The sequence below is a fragment of the Taudactylus pleione genome, unplaced genomic scaffold, assembly GCF_031769625.1.
Source record: "Taudactylus pleione unplaced genomic scaffold, aTauple2 ptg000168l, whole genome shotgun sequence".
Classification (NCBI taxonomy): domain Eukaryota; kingdom Metazoa; phylum Chordata; class Amphibia; order Anura; family Myobatrachidae; genus Taudactylus; species Taudactylus pleione.
The window spans coordinates 601,589-622,816 of record NW_028284570.1 but is presented as its reverse complement, the minus strand read 5'-3'; the positions used below and the strand labels follow the sequence as shown (position 1 = coordinate 622,816).

At 49.3% G+C, this 21,228-nt stretch overlaps 1 protein-coding gene across 1 annotated transcript in view; it reads right to left on the bottom strand.

The window, feature by feature from the left end:
* LOC148521393 (uncharacterized) overlaps positions 1 to 9,992 on the bottom strand; it is a 45,853-nt gene extending 35,861 nt beyond the window's left edge. Inside the window, exon 1 of the mRNA XM_088475225.1 lies at positions 9,944 to 9,992. Within this exon, the coding sequence (XP_088331351.1) occupies positions 9,944 to 9,992 (49 nt within the window). The remainder of the gene's footprint in view (positions 1 to 9,943) is intronic.
* Between the last annotated feature and the right edge of the window lie 11,236 nt (positions 9,993 to 21,228).

The window sequence follows — 21,228 nt, the reverse complement described above, 5'->3', positions numbered from 1 at the left end:
CTTGCGGCATGTGGCCATGCCCACTTTTATCAGCGTGCATGCACATCCCCCATTTTTCATCTGTATAAGAGGCACTACTGGGGACACTGCATAGGCAGACCACTACTGGGGGTACTGCGTAGGGGCACTACTAGGGGCACTGTATAAGGGGTACTACTGTGGGCACTGCATAAGGGGGACCACTACTGGGGGCACTGCATAGGGGGGACCACTACTGGGAGCACTATATAAGGGGCACTGCATAAGGGGGACCACTACTGGGGGCACTGCATAGGGGGGACCACAACTGAGGGCACTATAAGGGGCACTTCATAGGGGGGACCACTACTGGGGGCACTGTGTAAGGGACACTACTGGGGGCACTGTATAAGAGGCACTACTAGGGGCACTGTATAAGGGGCACTACTACATAGGGCACTGCATAAGGGGCACTGCATAAGGGGATATTGCATAAGGGGCACTACTACAGTGGGCATTGCAAGAGGGGTACTCCTACCGCCGTGGCCAAAAGTTTTGAGAATTATTATTTGAGAAGAATTGGTTTCACAAAGTTTGCTGCTTCAGTGTTTTTAGACCCTTTTGTCAGATGTTACTATGGTATACTGAGGTAACATTACAGCATTACATAAGTGTTAGAGGCTTTATTGATAATTACATTAAGTTTATGCAAAGAGACAATATTTTCAGTGTTGACCCTTCTTTTTCAAGACCTCTGCAATTTGCCCCGGCATGCTGTCACTCAACTTCTGGGCCACATACTGACTGATGGCCGCCCATTCTTGCCTAATCAATGCTTGGAGTTTGTCAGAATTTGTGGGGTTTTGTTTGTCCACCCGCCTCTTGAGGATTGACCACAAGTTCTCAATGGGATTAAGGTCTGGGGAGTTTCCTGGCCATGGACTTAAAATTTTTATGTATTGTTACCCGAGCCATATCATGCTGGAAAAGGCATTGTTCATCACCAAACTGTTCTTGGATGGTTGGGAGAAGTTGCTCTTGGTGGATGTGTTGGCACCATTCTTTATTCATGGCTGTGAGTGATCCCACTCCCTTGGCTGAGAAGCTATTGTGGACAGTCTATTAGGAAATAGTATGCCTCTTACACCAAGAGTTGAGGGCCTGATTCAGACCCGGATGCTAAGCCGCAAACACACGCTATGGCCGATAATCGCACGTTTGCACATGCGTATGCGTCAATATGCGCATGCATGAGTCACTCACTGCACTCAGGTAACAGGGGAGGTGCTTGTGAACGGGGGAGTGGATGTGCTAACGCAGGCGTGTCTGGGCATCAAAACAGAGTTTTATGGGTGTGCATAATTAGCAAAGAAGCGTCATTGTATACATCACTTGGTTGTATTTCAGTCAGCACTGAACGCAGTGCTTGCAGTGGAGTAGGGTTACCTCAAGCACTGCGTGCAGCTCCAATCACACACTTCCTGGAGATGACGTGTTCTAAGAAAGAAAGGTGGGCATCTTTATACCAGCGTGCGCTCACTCTGCCGTCTGTCTCTAAGACATAGAGGGCGTCCTTCCACCAGACAGTGCGATCGCGGAATTTGCATACCCGGCCGTTTTTGGCTATGTGAGAGCGCAGCTTAGCGTCCGGGTCTGAATCAGGCCCTGAGCTAGCAGTCAGCTGTCTTTCTCATAATACTGCTGAGAGTAAGGCAGGGGATAGCTGCAGTTGTAGTGAAGTGATAACCTCCCTGCTTTAGTTCTTTTGCCGGGTGTACTATTTCAGTGATGAATGAGGGGAGAGTTTGTTTAGACTGTATAGGCCTCTTGCCTCAGTACCTCAATTCATGGAAAGCGCCAGCAGGCCGCTCCCCCGGATCCTGTCTCCAGGCTTATTTGGTTTCCAGGTTTCTCTCTCTCCTCCTCCTCTCACACTTGCCAGACCATCCACTAATCCGTTTTTTGTCCCCGGATTTCAGTTTCTCCTCAGCTCCAAATCACCTGTCCCGCACCTGTAGTCCTCTCTCTCTCTTTCTCTCTCTCTGGTTACTGTGGCTGCACCTGTAGTCCTCTCTCTCTCTCTCTCTCTCTCTCTGGCTGCACCTGCACTTCTCCCCTTAGCTACCATTTATACTGGTCAGTGTCTCATGCTCCCCCTCTTCTCAGCCCGGCACATGGTCTTCCAGACCTTTCCCTAGCATGCTGGCTGCTGCAGAGCTTCTTTACAATCACTGCCTCCAATGTCTGTTTTAACATGCATGCATATAAAATATATAGCACATTACGGGCCCCATTTACAAACGAAGTATAACCCCTTTAGTGCTCACTAAAGGGGTTATATCATTTTGCTGTATTTAGTAAACAGCGGTAATCTTAGATTACCGCTGTTTGTACAGCATCGCTCTCACCATCTACAAGATGGCAAGAGCGATGCGGGCCCCATTGCCGGCAATGGAGACCCGGCGGTGCCTTTCCGGCTCCAACGAAGCCTTCCAGGTACTGCCGGGTCTCCCTGTCATACACATGCGCAGACGGACCGTCGCGCATGCGCATGACCCTGGAGCCCCGTCACTGGCAGCGTTAGGCTGCCAGCAGCCCAGCAGAGGACCTCGTCGAGGACGAGGATTCCGTTGGACTTCGTGGGACCTCGCCGGAGGGGTAAGTATTACTAAATACCAGTGGAATTTTCATTTGTATCACAGTGATACTAAACGAAAATTGCCGCTGGTATTTCACTTCGTTTGTAAATGGGGCCCTACATTTCTATAATATCTTTATATGTAAGCTACCTACTAATACATATATTTATGTCACAAGGCAGAGAAGATCTTTTTAGACAATGCAATCTGTGAGGAGGGGGGAGGCTGTGTGGGGGATAATCTGATCTATGGAAGGAGGACAGAGTGATTTGTGGGGGGGTTGCTATGTGAGGGGTCAATGTAATCTGTGAGGGGGACTGCTGTGTGAGGGGCCAGTGTGATCTGTAAGGGGGGGCTGGTGTGATCTGTGAGGGGGGCTGCTGTGTGATCTGTGAGGGGGGCTGCTATGTGAGGGCCAGTGTGATGTGTGAGGGGGACTGCTATGCGAGGGCCAGTGTGATATGTGAGGGGGGCTGCTATGTGAGGGGCCAGTGTGATCTGTGAGGGGGGCTGCTATGTGAGGGCCAGTGTGATGTGTGAGGGGGACTGCTATGTGAGGGCCAGTGTGATCTGTGAGTGGGGCTGCTATGTGAGGGCCAGTGTGATATGTGATGGGGGACTGCTATGTGAGGGCCAGTGTGATATGTGAGGGGGGCTGCTATGTGAGGAGTCAGTGTGATCTGTGAGGGGGGCTGCTATGTGAGGGCCAGTGTGATATGTGATGGGGGGCTGCTATGTGAGGGCCAGTGTGATATGTGAGGGGGACTGCTATGTGAGGGCCAGTGTGATCTGTGAGGGGGGCTGCTATGTGAGGGCCAGTGTGATATGTGAGGGGGACTGCTATGTGAGGGCCAGTGTGATATGTGAGGGGGGCTGCTATGTGAGGGGCCAGTGTGATCTGTGAGGGGGGCTGCTATGTGAGGGCCAGTGTGATATGTGAGGGGGGCTGCTAAGTGAGGGGCCAGTGTGATCTGTGAGGGGGGCTGCTATGTGAGGGCCAGTGTGATATGTGATGGGGGACTGCTATGTGAGGGCCAGTGTGATATGTGAGGGGGGCTGCTATGTGAGGAGTCAGTGTGATCTGTGAGGGGGGCTGCTATGTGAGGGCCAGTGTGATATGTGAGGGGGACTGCTATGTGAGGGCCAGTGTGATCTGTGAGGGGGGCTGCTATGTGAGGGCCAGTGTGATATGTGAGGGGGGCTGCTATGTGAGGGGCCAGTGTGATCTGTGAGGGGGGCTGCTATGTGAGGGGCCAGTGTGATATGTGAGGGGGGCTGCTATGTGAGGGGCCAGTGTGATCTGTGACGGGGGCTGCTATGTGAGGGCCAGTGTGATATGTGAGGGGGGCTGCTATGTGAGGGGCCAGTGTGATCTGTGAGGGGGGCTGCTATGTGAGGGCCAGTGTGATATGTGATGGGGGACTGCTATGTGAGGGCCAGTGTGATCTGTGAGGGGGGCAGCTATGTGAGGAGTCAGTGTGATCTGTGAGGGGGGCTGCTGTGTGAGGGGTCAGTGTGATCTGTGAGGGGGACTGCTATGTGAGGGCCAGTGTGATATGTGAGGGGGAATGCTATGTGAGGGCCAGTGTGATATGTGATGGGGGACTGCTATGTGAGGGCCAGTGTGATATGTGAGGGGGGCTGCTATGTGAGGGGCCAGTGTGATATGTGAGAGGGGCTGCTGTGTGAGGGGTCAGTGTGATCTGTGAGGGGGGCTGCTGTGTGAGGGGTCAGTGTGATATGTGAGGGGGACTGCTGTGTGAGGGCCAGTGTGATATGTGAGGGGGGCTGCTATGTGAGGGCCAGTGTGATATGTGAGGGGGGCTGCTATGTGAGGGCCAGTGTGATATGTGAGGGGGGCTGCTATGTGAGGGCCAGTGTGATATGTGAGGGGGTCTGCTATGTGAGGGGCCAGTGTGATCTGTGAGGGGGGCTGCTATGTGAGGGCCAGTGTGATATGTGATGGGGGACTGCTATGTGAGGGCCAGTGTGATATGTGAGGGGGGCTGCTATGTGAGGAGTCAGTGTGATCTGTGAGGGGGGCTGCTATGTGAGGGGCCAGTGTGATCTGTGAGGGGGGCTGCTGTGTGAGGGATCAGTGTTATATGTGAGGGGGGCTGCTGTGTGAGGGCCAGTGTGATCTGTGAGGGGGGCTGCTGTGTGAGGGGCCAGTGTGATATGTGAGGGGGGCTGCTGTGTGAGGGGCCAGTGTGATCTGTGATGGGGGCTGCTGTGTGTGTGGATGGTGTGATCTGTGTGAGGGGACAGTGTGATCTATGAGGGGGCTGCTATGTGAGGGGCCAGTGTGATCTGTGAGGGGGGCTGCTGTGTGAGGGGCCAGTGTGATCTGTGAGGGGGGGGTGCTGTGTGAGGAGTCAGTGTGATATGTGAGGGGGGCTGCTGTGTGAGGGTCAGTGTGATATGTGAGGGGGGCTGCTGTGTGAGGAGTCAGTGTGATATGTGAGGGGGGCTGCTGTGTGAGGGGCCAGTGTGATCTGTGAGGTGGGCTGCTGTGTGAGGGGCCAGTGTGATCTGTGAGGGGGGGTGCTGTGTGAGGGGCCAGTGTGATCTGTCTGTGATAGGAGGGCTGCTGTGTGTGGGGATGGTGTGATCTGTGTGAGGGGACAGTGTGATCTGTGTGAGGGGCCAGTGTGATCTGTGAGTGGGGCTGCTGTGTGAGGGGCCAATGTGATCTGTGAGGGGGGCTGCTGTGTGATATGTGAGGGGGGCTGCTGTGTGAGGGGCCAGTGTGATCTGTGATGGGGGCTGCTGTGTGAGGGGCCAGTGTGATCTGTGATGGGGGGCTGCTCTGTGAGGGGCCAGTGTGATCTGTGAGGGGGGCTGCTGTGTGAGGGGCCAGTGTGATCTGTGAGGGGGGCTGCTGTGTGAGGGGCCAGTGTGATCTGTGAGGGGGGCTGCTGTGTGAGGGGCCAGTGTAATCTGTCTGTGATAGGGGGGCTGCTATGTGTGGGGATGGTGTGTTCTGTGTGACGGGACAGTGTGATCTGTGTGAGAGGATAGTGCAATCTGTGAGGGGGGCTGCTATGTGAGGGGCCAATGTGATCTGTGAGGGGGGCTGCTGTGTGATATGTGAGGGGGGCTGCTGTGTGAGGGGCCAGTGTGATCTGTGATGGGGGCTGCTGTGTGAGGGGCCAGTGTGATCTGTGATGGGGGGCTGCTCTGTAAGGGGCCAGTGTGATCTGTGAGGGGGGCTGCTGTGTGAGGGGCCAGTGTGATCTGTGAGGGGGGATGCTGTGTGAGGGGCCAGTGTGATCTGTGGGGGGGGGCTGCTGTGTTAGGGGGACTGTGAGGGGGGGCTGTGTGAGGGGTCATTGTGTTCTGTAAGGTAGTCTGTGAAAGCATAGTGTGATCTGTGGGGGGGCTGTGTAAGGGGACAGTGTGACCTGTGAGGGGGCTGTGTGAAAGTACAGTGTGATCTGTGGGGGTGGGGCTGTGTAATGGAAAGTGCGATCTATGAGAGGAGAGTGGGAGAGATGTATTATAGCGGCACGCTTCGTGCCACTATAACGCTTCCTGCTTCGTCTCTTTACCGAGGTGGAGCAGGAAACACTGACGATCAGATATATTAACATCTCATCAGCCGGAGCAGGGGATTGGAAACTCTCTCCTCCGGCGATCCCCAGCTGAGCACAGAACGCATCATCCTAGTGCCAATGCGCTGTGTCTCACTCCCGGCTATCTCCACTGGGCATGAGCGGGATCTCGCAAGCATCGCAAAAACCCACGTGTAGCCCCCGGAGCCGGCAGCCACCGCAGCAGGGACAGTGCTGTGGTGCTAGGGCAATGCCAGCTGCAGGTGTCGATATTGACAGCTGCACCTGTCGGAACAGTCGGGTGAACTTACTGTCATACATTGCCCAGGTTATTGGCGCTGCTATCTTATAGATAGCAGCGCCGAAAATTAAAGGGGCGCATAGCAACAAAAAATGTGTTCTGCGGTGGGTTGGAAATTTTTCAGCGGGCCCCTAACATTGCAATACCCCTGGTGGGCCCTTCATTTCCCAAGAAGACACTGACAATCAGAAAAACAAAAACATTTTCTCATGTACAGTATCTGTCTCTCCCTCCCCCATTGGCTGCAATAACACAGAAAATATTTAGCAATTCACCAAGATCTTAATATAAAATTTCAAAACATTTGGTAACCGTGGAACAATAAAAAATGTCTCTTACAAAGAGAAACCCAATCTGATCTGCTGTAAATTTGACTTTCAGGTTTATTACAGTTAAATTATTGTATAAATTCATCTAGAAAATCACTGAAGACGAGTCACTTGCAGAATCTGTTTAGTTTTTGAAAACTCAATAATACTTTTGTTAAACTGTTATTAGCTATTATTTATTATTATTATTATTATTATTATTATTATTATTATTATTATTATTATTATCAGGGCCGTAGCTAGGGTAGTGCGGATGGTGCCATGGCACAGGGCACCACAGGTCAGGGGGCGCTGTTTGGACCTGTCAAATTTCTATTTATTATCATTCTCACTTGTAGCTTCCTCTAATTTCATCCCCAGCATCTCCTGGCCTCCCCTATCTCTTCCCTGGCCCTTCCCCATGAGGCCATGGCCCTCTCTCAGGTGCACTATATTATGTCCCTATTTATCCCCAGCATCTCCTGGCCTCCCCTATCTCTTCCCTGGCCCTTCCCCATGAGGCACTGGCCCTCTCTCAGGTGCACTATATTATGTCCCTATTTATCCCCAGCATCTCCTGGCCTCCCCTATCTCTTCCATGGCCCTTCCCCATGAGGCCATGGTCCTCTCTCAGGTGCACTATATTATGTCCCTATTCATCCCCAGCATCTCCTGGCCTCTCCTATGTCTTCCCTGGCCCTTCCCCATGAGGCCATGGCCCTCTCTCAGGTGCACTATATTATGTCCCTATTCATCCCCAGCATCTCCTGGCCTCCCCTATCTCTTCCCTGGCCCTTCCCCATGAGGCCATGGTCCTCTCTCAGGTGCACTATATTATGTCCCTATTCATCCCCAGCATCTCCTGGCCTCTCCTATCTCTTCCCTGGCCCTTCCCCATGAGGCCATGGTCCTCTCTCAGGTGCACTATATTATGTCCCTATTTATCCCCAGCATCTCCTGCCCTCTCCTATCTTTTTCCTGGCACTTCCCCATCAAGCCGTGGCCCTCTCTCAGGTGCACTATATTATGTCCCTATTTATCCCCAGCATCTCCTGGCCTCCCCTATCTCTTCCCTGGCCCTTCCCCATGAGGCCATGGTCCTCTCTCAGGTGCACTATATTATGTCCCTATTCATCCCCAGCATCTCCTGGCCTCTCCTATGTCTTCCCTGGCCCTTCCCCATGAGGCCATTCCCCTTTTTTGGGTGTATTATGTCCCTTTGAAAAATGAGGGGGCGCCAATGCTCTTTTTGGCACAGGGCACCAAAAAGTCTAGTTACGGCTCTGATTATTATTATTATTATCATTAATGATTCAAATCAAAATCATATGTAAAACTAGTGAAGGGAATGTACAGTATATGAGGTGTAGCAATGAACGTTACAAATGAATTACCCATGTAGTTTATGGAAGTATCGCAGCGCACTAATCCAGCTATTATCAGACATCGGTTCAGATATCAACTTACCACAATAAAGCAGGTAGGTGACCAGTATCCCAGACGAAATTGTGCCGTGGGTCTGCTCCATAACCCTAGATGGTTGCTGGGTGGCGAATTAAATCCAGCGTTTAATCATGAAACGGTGCATTGCGGCTCCTGATAACATGCATGGACGTCTCCTGAGTCTTGAATGCTGTTTTCATGCCAAATAATTCTTTAAAAGTGACCTGACACAGGGGTGGGACAGAGAGGAAAGGTGACATTCCTAATCAGTAATCACCTGAGAGACAGCGATCACGGCTTACAGCACATCTTAGCCGAGACCAGGAAATCAGCCTTATATAAAAGTTATACTGAAATACAGTCATCCTATTGTATGTAACTTCAGCTACACCGAGGACATATTTTCATAGCTTAATCTTGTGTAATAAGGCTAGGACATGTAAATGACAGCTTAATCCCCAGCGCAGAGAGGAAGATATTTAGTTTCTATCAGAGGAGGAAATGTGCTGGTCCTGTAAGTGCAGGCTACTTGGGGTATGAATACTTATTGTGCTGCCTGAGGCGGAAACTGCCAAGCCTCCATTCTTATCCCTTACTCAGATCTAAGCAAACATTTACACACATGCCTTGTAGTACACATTAGAACGCACAAGCTGTGTTACCGTTATTAGTAGCTCTAACAACAATGTAACAACAATGTAACAACAATGTAACAAAGCTACTTTACACTTTTGCAGCAAGAAAACTTTCTTAATATCTTTTATTGCATCCATACATTTTAATGCCCATTTCAGACTTTGCTGCTATCACCCTTTACTAAAAGTAGGAATATTGGGCCTCATTCAGACCCACTCGCGAGCGGCTGTCCGCTCGCAAGTGGGTCGATGGTATGCACTGCACATGCGCACGACGGAGGGAGCTCCGTTGTGCGCATGCGAGAGACGCGAAGGGGGCGTGCTGTCGATGTTGATTGACAGCACGCCCCCTTTGGTGGGCGTGCCGGGGGCGTGCCTCCCAGACGGAGGCGTTCCCAAGGGAACGCCTACCATCAGAAGCCGGCCCCACTGACATCACTAGTGATGTCAGTGGGAGTGATTTTGGCTCTGATAGAGCCAAAATCTCTCCTGGGCTTGCGGTTGAGTTTCTCAACCGCAGGCTTCTGCTCGCAGTGGCGATGGTCGCGATGGTCAAGACCATCGCGACCATCACCCTGCACGCTCGTATATGCTGTGGGTGGTGACCCACAGCTATACGAGCGTCCAGGAGGACGCTCCATATTTATGGAGGTGGGCCCTGATTCAGAGCGAACGCTCTGCTCAGAGCGTCCAGCTCTGAATCAGGGCCATTATGTTCTATTCAAAGAGCAGCACACAGTAATGTACCAAGATATACATTGTGTGCATCACAAATCAGAGAACAAACAAGCAAAAACAATAGTCTTACAAGATTATGTAACCCCAGTTTAGTATGCCTGAATGTTCATAGGGAAATATTTATAAAGTTTTAACAGAGGAGAGGGTCCGTGTGCATAGGCGTCACTTGCCTGGTTCTTTGCGCACCGTAGACGCACCCTCTAAAAAGGCGGCGTGGTTTCACGGAAAGTGGCGTGGCAGTAACCCACGAACATTTAAACTTCGTTTCATGGGCGTGTATATAAATTAGCCATTGAGATCTCCTTCGCAGCATGAGAGCTCTCAGCGTGTCAGGAGCGACGCAGTGTATGAGACAGGTCAGACTTACTCAGAAGCTGCGTGGCTGCCAGATCTGCATCAATGTTCCCGATGGTCATGCTGCGGATATGAGAGGGCAGCAGTGGGCGTCCCTATGCCCGGGGAAGCTTTGGAGACATTAGCATATTTTCGCTGTTGAGGTCCGTGAGAGATAAAAGCCACGATGACATTTACGTGGGAATCTGTATCAGGACCACTGTGCTTTTGAAAGAACTTTAGCACCTAATTCAGGAACCAAGTAAGTTATACTCACAGCAGAGCTGTAATACAGACCAGGTTACATAGTATTCAGCTGGTAACCCGCTGAAATATGGGGAAGAGGTTTAATTCTCGATAGATAGTTTCAGTAAATGCCCCACAGTATTTTCACGTACAGTAATAGACATTAGTGAATGGCTTAGGGTGATTATCTTCCTCTATAAACCTTTAGGAGAACACCTAACAATCCACTGCATGGACAATGCCCCCATTTATTCATCCACTGTCCTGCAGGACACTACACAGCTGGAGGAAAGCAGAGGTGTACTCCGACCTACACTATAATACCGACATTCTAGTTACTGGCAATGACATTAGGAATAAATGATTAATTGCCTGTCCCATCATATTTACATGTAGCAGACTTTCCTGCATTACGACCCTACAATATTATTCACGGGTCCAGAGGAACTGAAAGTTTCTATCAGTAACATTTATAAAGTAACTGGGGTATATGAAACAGGAGACAGTCAATATCCTGGCGGGCGCGATGCCAGTACTGATATTATCGGTGCCAAAATCCTGTCGCCGACATCCTAACCGCCGGGATACCGAAGGTACTGTAAGTAGCGGGATGGCGGGGGGGGGGAAGGTTTAGGGTGCGGTATTAGGGTTAGGCACTAAGGGGGGTGGGTTAGGTTTAGGCACTAAGGGAGGGTGGGTTAGGTTTAGGGTGCGGGGAGGGGGAGGTTAGGTTCAGGCACTAGGGGGGAGGATAGGGTTAGGCACCAAAGAGGGAGGGTTAGGGTAGGGAGAGGGGGAGGGTTAGGGTAGGGAGAGGTGGAGGGTTAGGGTGGGGAAAGGGGGATGGTTAGGGCGGGGAGAGGAGGGTTAGGGTAGGGAGAGGGGGAGGGTTAGGGTTGGGAAAGGGGGAGGGTTAGGGCGGGGAGAGGAGGAGGGTTAGGGTAGGGAGAGGAGGAGGGTTAGTGTGGGGAGAGGGGGAGGGTTAGAGTAGGGAGAGGGGGAGGGTTAGGGTAGGGAGAGGAGGAGGGTTAGGGTAGGGAGAGGGGGAGGGTTAGGGTAGGGAGAGGGGGAGGGTTTGGGTGGGGAGAGGGGGAGGGTTAGGGTAGGGAGAGGGGGAGGGTTAGAGTGGGGAGAGGGGAGGGGTAGGGTAGGGAGAGGAGGAGGGTTAGTGTGGGGAGAGGTGGAGGGTTAGGGTGGGGAGAGGGGGAGGGTTAGGGTAGGGAGAGGGGGAGGGTTAGGGTAGGGAGAGGGGGAGGGTTTGGGTGGGGAGAGGGGGAGGGTTAGCATACTGAATAACAAGTGTCGGTATGCTAGCCCTGTCTGGATGCCGGTGTCGGGGATTCCATATGAAACGTATATAATATATGGTAAAATAAATTATTAATGTAATAATTATTTAAGACACTTGACTGGCTACAAGACCTATATCACTCTTTCCCAAGGCTTTTAATATTTAAATATGAATGGAAAACCAATTTGTAATATATCAATAACATTTAATTTTCAATACATTGATTTCCGATGAGTTCCCCACCTGAAATACATCTCTTCTTGCTTTTCCTGTATGTTATTGTCCTATTCCCGGGTTGCACCAGCTAAGGCCCATTTATCAATAATCACATTTGCAATGCGATCTGGGTGCGATATTAGCGCCCACGATCGCATTGCAGGATACGATTATACCACCCAGATGTATTAAATAGCACATGCAGGAACAGGGGCTCTGAAAGGAGACAGCCCCTGTGATGTGCTCAGAGTGAAGAGACCGTATCAGCAGTCTCTCTACTCCTGTGCCGGGACTCCTGCGCCAGTGCGGTGTACTGCGTGGCGGCCATTGCTGGGGAAGGTTCCGGAAGAGCCCTCTCCTGGAAAATCTTCAGAGCTTGGTAAATCCGACAGCATCGCATCCCCCTCAGAAACCTATGGGGGGCTGCGGTCAGAAATGGAGGGAGAGATATCTGCCGCGGTCTCTCCTTCATACATTGGGGTGATGCTAATTATTTACTACAAATATTTAATAATCAATAGGACCCTAAGCGATAATATTATTAATGTATCTCTTTCTATTGACCTGTGACATAAACTTGGGAAGGGCGGGGGCTAATTACTTCTGGATATATATCCTTGGTGTGTGCGTATCGGGGATATGTAAGGGGAGTACTTACAAATTAGAATAGTTCATTTTAAACCATGTTGCCTCATAGTATGAATATATTTGCTATGGAAAATGAGCCTACAAATAAATGTGTCTCCCCCTTTGCCCTTCCTACCAATAAGCAGTTCCGTGCTGATTAGAGATGAGCGGTCCGGTTCCAAGGAATCCAAACCACTCCGAACAGCGGGAATCCGAGCTTTCCCGAACCGCGGCTTGGTTGTTCCCGCCAGACTCGGATCCCCAGCCGAGGCCGAACATCAACTTCCCGAAGTCGGATTAACGCGGGACTTGGACTCTATATAAGGCGCCAAGACTACGGCTCTGCGCCTTTTCACTGCACGCTGCTATATGCTGCTCGTACTCTGCTGTGTTTGGGGTTAAACTTTAGGCGGGCTGTGCTGTAGCCAGTGTGTATTGGATGCACACTGCTGTATGCTGTGCTGACTCTGCTATATATATTAATATAATAAATGTGCAGTGTCCAGAGTGCCCCACTGTGTATACAAGCACTGTGACTCTGCTGGCTGTACCCCACTGTGTATACAAGTAATGTGACTCTGCTGGCTGTACCCCACTGTGTATACAAGTAATGTGACTCTGCTGGCTGTACCCCACTGTGTATACAAGCATTGTGACTCTGCTGGCTGTACCCCACTGTGTATACAAGTACTGTGACTCTGCTGGCCATACCCCACTGTGTATACAAGTACTGTGACTCTGCTGGCCGTACCCCACTGTGTATACAAGTACTGTGACTCTGCTGGCTGTACCCCACTGTGTATACAAGTACTGTGACTCTGCTGGCTGTACCCCACTGTGTATACAAGTACTGTGACTCTGCTGGCCGTACCCCACTGTGTATACAAGTACTGTGACTCTGCTGGCCATACCCCACTGTGTATACAAGTACTGTGACTCTGCTGGCTGTACCCCACTGTTTATACAAGCACTGTGACTCTGCTGGCCATACCCCACTGTGTATATAAGCACTGTGACTCTGCTGGCCATACCCCACTGTGTATATAAGCACTGTGACTCTGCTGGCTGTACCACACTGTGTATACAAGTACTGTGACTCTGCTGGCCATATTCCACTGTGTATACTATTACTGTGACTCTGCTGGCTGTACCCCACTGTGTATACAAGTACCGTGACTCTGCTGGCCATACTCCACTGTGTATACAAGTACTGTGACTCTGCTGGCCATATTCCACTGTGTATACAAGTACTGTGACTCTGCTGGCCATACTCCACTGTGTATACAAGTACTGTGACTCTGCTGGCTGTACCACACTGTGTATACAAGCACTGTGATTCTGCTGGCTGTACCCCACTGTGTATACAAGTAATGTGACTCTGCTGGCTGTACCCCACTGTGTATACAAGCACTGTGATTCTGCTGGCCATACTCCACTGTGTATACAAGTACTGTGACTCTGCTGGATGTATCCCACTGTGTATACAAGTACTGTGACTCTGCTGGCTGTATCCCACTGTGTATACAAGTACTGTGACTCTGCTGGCTGTACCACACTGTGTATACAAGTACTGTGACTCTGCTGGCCATACTCCACTGTGTATACAAGTACTGTGACTCTGCTGGCCGTACCCCACTGTGTATACAAGTACTGTGACTCTGCTGGCCGTACCCCACTGTGTATACAAGTACTGTGACTCTGCTGGCCGTACCCCACTGTGTATACAAGTACTGTGACTCTGCTGGCCGTACCCCACTGTGTATACAAGTACTGTGACTCTGCTGGCCGTAGCCCACTGTGTATACAAGTACTGTGATTCTGCTGGCTGTACCCCACTGTATATACAAGTACTGTGACTCTGCTGGCCATACTCCACTGTGTATACAAGTACTGTGACTCTGCTGGCCGTACTCCACTGTGTATACAAGTACTGTGACTCTGCTGGCTGTACCCCACTGTGTATACAAGTACTGTGACTCTGCTGGCTGTACCACACTGTGTATACAAGTACTGTGACTCTGCTGGCTGTACCACACTGTGTATACAAGTACTGTTACTCTGCTGGCCATACTCCACTGTGTATACAAGTACTGTGACTCTGCTGGCTGTACCCCACTGTGTATACAAGTACTGTGACTCTGCTGGCTGTACCCCACTGTCTATGCAATTACTGTGACTCCATGGGCTGTACCCCACTGTGTATACAATTACTGTGACTCTGCTGGCTGTACCCCACTGTGTATACAAGTACTGTGACTCAGCTGGCTGTACCCCACTGTGTATGCAAGCACTGTGACTCTGCTGGCTGTACCCCACTGTGTATACAAGTACTGTGACTCTGCTGTCCATACCCCACTGTGTATACAAGTATTGTGATTCTGCTGGCCGTACCCCACTGTGTATACAGTACTGTGACTCTGCTGGCTGTACCCCACTGTGTATACAAGTACTGTGACTCTGCTGGCTGTACCCCACTGTGTATACAAGTACTGTGATTTTGCGGGCCGTACCCCACTGTGTATACAAGTACTGTGACTCTGCTGGCCATACCCCACTGTGTATACAAGTACTGTGATTCTGCTGGCCATACCCCTTTGTGTATACAAGTACTGTGACTCTGCTGGCTGTACCCCACTGTGTATACAATTACTGTGACTCTGCTGGCTGTACCCCACTGTGTATACAATTACTGTGACCCTGTTGGCCGTACCCCACTGTGTATACAAGTACTTTGACTCTGCTGGCTGTACCCCACTGTTTATACAAGTACTGTGACTCCTTGGGCCGTACCCCACTGTGTATACAAGTACTGTAACTCCTTGGGCCGTACCCCACTGTGTATACAAGTACTGTGACTCCTTGGGCTGTAGCCCAATGTGTATACAAGCACTGTGACTCCTTGGGCCGTAGCCCACTGGGAGTTCATTGCACACAAGTACTGTGACAAGTTAATGCAAGAAAAGTTTAAAAAAAAGTTTAAAAAGTAAAAAAAGATTATAAAAGTTTTAAAAAAGTAGAAAAAAACATTTTTTTGTGCTGTACCCCACTGTTTACTGTATACAAGTACTGTGTCTCTGCTGGCTGTACCCCACTGTGCATACAAGTTTTGTTACTCCTTGGCCATAGCCCACTGCATATACAAGTACTGTGACTCTGCTAGTTGTACAGCACTGTGTATACAAACACTGACTCATTGGGCCTTAGCCCACTGTGTATGCAAGTACTGTGACTCTGCTAGCTGTACCTCACTGTGTGTACATAACACACAAGTACAGTGACTCCGCAGTGAGTGGTGATTAGTAAATACATAATACTAGTAAATAGTTTTTGTACAACTTGAGTGTTTTCAACAAAATGGATCACGACAACCAACAGAGAGAAGAGCAGAGTCAGCAAGCAAATGCTAGCACTGCAGCAGCTGCAACCAGTCATGAAGATACTTGTCCTTCACTATCATCTAAATCTGATGCTCAAGAGCGTAGAGGCTATACAAAATCAGGGTATCTGAAATAAAAAATTTAGATTTTACAGGGGTAAAAACAAAAACACATCTAAAGGTTAGTGCAGAAAAACAGAAAATTGGCAACATACCATTCACCACACACAGTGGCAAGGAAAGGTTCAGGCCTTGGCCTTTATTTCTGAGTGGTGGTTCTGCAACTGTTAGTGAGGCATCTTCTGCCTCTCATCACAATAATAGAACTTTTCACTCACACTTTAGAAGTGTAAAAAAACTGAAAACCACTAAAGCAGTAGATCAATCTGTGCATTCAGAAACACAAATGTCACAAATCTCTGAGGAGAGTCTAGGTTTGTCCACGAGTGCTATGTGCGAGTCTGACCTTTCAGAGAAGCTGCCTTCCACCATTTCTGCTCCCTCTGTATATGTGGGGATGAGCAGTATAAGTATTGCTGATGACATATAAATTGAGGATGTCACCATGGAATTGCAAAAGAATGAGGGGGATATTTGTGTAGCTGATGCTGGCACTAGTGAGGATGAGGATATTGTTTGTGTAAGTCAGGCACCAGTGGAAGCAGCTCTTAGCCATGATAAGAAGAAGGCCATTGTCATGCTTGGGCATAGGACCAAAAAATACACCTCTTATGTGTGGAATTATTTTTACCCAAATCCTGACATTTGTCGAGCCATCTGTAGCCATTGTGGAACCACAGTAAGTAGTAGTAGGGACATTAAGCATCTAGAAACCTCCATGCTATTACATCATCTGCAGCGAGCTCATGACAAGTATTTTATAACATCAGAAACTGGTGCTAAAAATATAACAAGCAGTCCAGCATCAGATAGCTCCCTTCTCTCTACTAGATCCCAGCACCTGCAATCTCCACCGCCAACACCTTCATCCTCAATATACACAGTAATGATCAGAGGTAGTCCGGCATCCAATTTGTTATTGCTAGATGACTCCTCCCCTTTCCAGGACTCCTTAGAATAATCCTTGAGTGCTAGGCCTGCTGCTTCTGCTGTGGGTGGATCTTCATCCCAGAAGTGGACCAAGACTACTAGTAGTAGTTTAACAAAACAATTGACTGTTAAACAATCCTTTGCAAGAGGAAGCAAATGTGACAGCTCTCACCCAGTCGCACAGTGGATCACTGACACCATGGCAGCTATGCTAGTATTAGATCTGTGTCCAATATCAGCAATTAATGCAGTGGGATTTACACAGCTAATTGAGGTCCTGTGTCCCCTGTACCAAATTCCATCTCGGTTTCATTTTACCCGAAAGCCATTCCTCGGCTGTACCAGGACGTAAACCCCCCCCTAATTATTGGCCTGCAAAATGCTATTGTACCCACTGTCCACTTAACCACAGATATGTGGACAAGCGGTAGTGGGCAAACTAAAGATTACATGACTGTGACAACCCACTGGGTGGGTAATTTGCCTTCAGCAGGAGCAGAAACAGTATCTAACCAGCAGCGCCAGCTCATTCAGAGGCAGGCTACTCTGTGTATCACCGGATTCAATAAGAGGCATACCACTGACAACCTCTTAGAAAAACTAAGAGATGTCATAGAAACATGGCCCACTTGGACTGTCCTCAGGATTTGTGATTTCTGATAACGCCACAAATGTGAAAGCATTACAGTTGTGCGAATTTCAACACATCCCCTGTTTTGCTCACACAATCAATTTAGTGGTGCAGGGTTTTTTCAAAAATGACAGGGGCGTGCAGGAGATGCTGTCTGTGGCATGAAACATTTCGGGACATTTTTGGCATTCAACAACAGCATGCAGGATATTGCAGCACCTGCAAGAACAGTTTAATTTGCCCTGTCATCAACTGAAGCAAGAGGCGGTAACAAGGTGGAACCCTTTATATGCTTCAGTGGATGGAAGAACAGCAAAAAGCCATCCATAGCTATACAACAAGTCATGACATTGGGGATCCAAACAAACCAAGCACTACAGCCACAAAAGTGGCAGTCCCTGTCGCTGAAGTGCCTGGTTTGTTAAAGTGTGCATGTCCTTTTTAATATCCAACATAAGAGTGGGTGGGAGGACTCAAGGACTATTCCAGCTTGCACTACCTTTCATTTCTGCCACTGATGTGTAGCAATGTTTCCTACAGTAGATGTCCTTAAAACTGTGGTGTCTGTGCCGCTGCTCTGTCGCTTAGTAACCAGCCAGCTCACTGCTGCCTTTGGCTAATAATGGTGAAAACAATATTGTGAGCTGTGAGGTGGTCTAAATTAACTGTAAATGACTGGAAATTAATGTTATTGAGGTTAAAAATACTCTAGGAACAACAAATAAAAGACCAAATGATGTGATTTTAGCTTTTTTTGTAAATTTTTGTAAAAAATCCAAAATGGGTCACAGAAGTTTGTCAAATCTGAATCCAAATCCAAAGATGGACCACGAATCAGAGCCAAATCCAAAACCACCAAAAACGGTCCAGCGCTCATCTCCAGTGCGGATAGGGGTGTTGGTAATAGTCCTAGAGCTGACAGTCCTAATGCTAGCAGCATATGGTTGGTTGTTCTTTGGGGTATGTACCTTTTTTTTTGTAATATATATAGACTTCTCTACCAGGGGTGTTTCTATAATGGATGCAGGGTGTGCGGTACACATGGGCCCCTGAGTCCAGGGGGGGGCCCACGCCACACATTCTGCAACCATATTTTCTACTACTTACCTCTCCGAGGTCCCGCGTTGGGTGTCTCAGCCCTGCACAAAATGCCGGAACTACCCATATGTATGAGGGAGGGACCACAGCAAGTATCTCCGATACCTGCTGTGATCCCTCCATTGCCGCTGACAGCCGCCTCCCCCGTAGGTTTCTACCAATTTACCAATATCCGGAATGCGATGCATTCCAGATATTGGCCCCCGCAGCTAATGCCATCTGAAGATGGCGTTAGCCGCTGTGGCCTATGGGCTACACCGCGCACTATTAGCCGACGGAGAGATCAATTGATTGGCTATGGCGGATGTGCATGTGCAGTCGACGGGACTGCACATGCGCACCACCCCCTGCACTGGGCGGCAGCTCTCCGGAAACATGGCAGGGATGGTCTCCTTTTCGGAGCCCGTGTCCCTGCATGTCCCGTATGGTACATCCGGCCGAAGAGAACGCTTTTTGCAATGCGATCATGTGCGTTACTGGCATGCCCTGATCTCATTGCAAAAGCGATCAATGATAAATGTGCCCCATTATCTCTCACCAAGGCTTGATAAGTGTGGCTATAGGAAGACATAAGTTCTATAGAGAAGGATACATGGGTCCCCTCCCCCGCGGCTGCAGCTGCAAGTGTACGAACGCTTGTACGCACAGCATGATGTACAGATATATCTGCAGTATAGCTAACGCGGTATGTCTGTGAATTACGTCGTTCACAGGCATATCGCGGGTATACACTGGCCGAAGGACATACGATATATTGGCCGAGCAATTGATCGGCCAATATATCTGCCAGTGTGTACCCAGCATTAGACGCTCTGCCACTGGTAGCGGATCGTACGTCTTTCTACATTTTGCATCTTATTCACATTGCAGACAAAGGCCCTCATTCAGAGCCATACGCTCTGAGCAAAGCGCACGTTCTGAATGAGGGCCGGTCTCCATGAAAATGGAGCGTCCTCCTGGACGCTCGTATAGCTGTGGGTCACCACCCACAGGCTATACGAGCGTGCATTTTGATGGCCGCGATGGTCATGACCATCGCGACCATCGAAACTGCGAGCCGGAGCCTGCGGATGAGGTTTTCAACCGCAAGCTCCGGAGTGATTTTGGCTCTATCAGAGCCAAAATCACTCCCACTGATATCACTAGTGATGTCAGTGGGCCGGCTTTTGACGGGAGGCGTTCCCGTGGGAACGCCCCGGTCAGGGAGGCATACCCCCGGCACGCCTACCAAAGGGGGCGTGCTGTCAATCAACATCGACAGCACGCCCCCTTTGATCAGACACAACGAGCGAAGGACTTTCCTTCGCTCGTCGCGTCTGGCGCATGCGCACGACGGAGCTCCCTCTGTCGTGCGCATGCTCAGTCCAGAACATTGACCCACTTGCGAGCGGACAGCCGCTCGCGAGTGGGTTTGAATCAGGCCCAAAGTGTCTCACAGAGAACCAGGGACATAAACCTTCTATCGGATGAGGTGTTGTCATGTGTGCAAACCACTTATCATACTAAGATAAAATAAAGACACTGAGACGTGGATTTGGCAGATAACTTGATGGCGATTTATTGGAGCAATAATAATTATTATTTATTTATTATTTATTTAAGGATGTATGGTGGCAAAGAAAGGACGGCCAGAAATCAGCCAGATCTGCTATGCCCACACACAAACAACAAAAGGCATAGCAGGCGTAGATCGCCCAGAGTGCATACACATAACCATGTAAATCATGTCAACAACAAAAGGTAACGCTCACCCCCATCTTGACTTCCCACCCGTTTAGGTGGTGATACTGCCCCCCGTTAGGTTGGTACAGCCAACTACCAGTCAACGAAGGGAGCGCCCTTAAATCATAATTGCACCCGGACTGGCGACCTGCCGTTCTTTCCCGCCACAGCAAGGTTCTGCTTATAGAACCGCCGCACTGCCACCATACCAAGTACTACCCCAATAACGCCAACTCCTCAAAAAGATCCCCAATAAACAATGACAAACCCTCCTCTGTTAAATGAACTCCATCAGGTCTATACATATAACTAAATCGAAATTGAATGTTCTTATGGTAAATGACACGGCCATAATTGGCCATCACAAATTTGGCAACTGCGAAATTAAGTTTCTTCCTAGCTTCGTCATTAGCAGGAAAACTTCCAACCCCACACCAGACCTGTCGAGGTACAATGCAAGACCAAATTAATTTACACAAGGGCCAGGCCGATAGCACCCTCGCCAACTCATTGACAATATCAACTCGTAATTCTACAGTGGACCTCTGCCCTAAGTCGTTGCCTCTTAAATAAGCCACCAAAATACGTGGCCTACCAAAAAGCCTTGCATACTCTAACAGTTTAGGACAAAAGGAATGCCATCTCATACCTCTGGAAACTATCCAATGGACCCTAGCTGAATATTCAAAAATTGGAGCTTGATCTGAACTCATAAACCTAGCAGCCTAGAAAATATATGAGTGGCCTATCACCCAAATGTCCTGCGTGTCAAAGAGCAATCCTAAAGGTGGAGGAAAGCAGTAAATAAAAAATTAGTAATTGTCATAAAACAATAACATTTTATGGTGTATTAGTGGGATCTGATAGAACATAAGTGAGTATCTGCCAAAAAGAAAAATTTTCTATTGGTCGCCGACTTTACTATTTAAAGTGGCTGAGACAAACAGAAGACACAAAGGGGAAGAATGGGTGGGGGGGAATTGGGAAAAAACAGGTGAACTCGGCAAGAGGTAAAATAAAAACCTGCTGAGGGATGGACTATGGCCTAATTAAATGATTGAG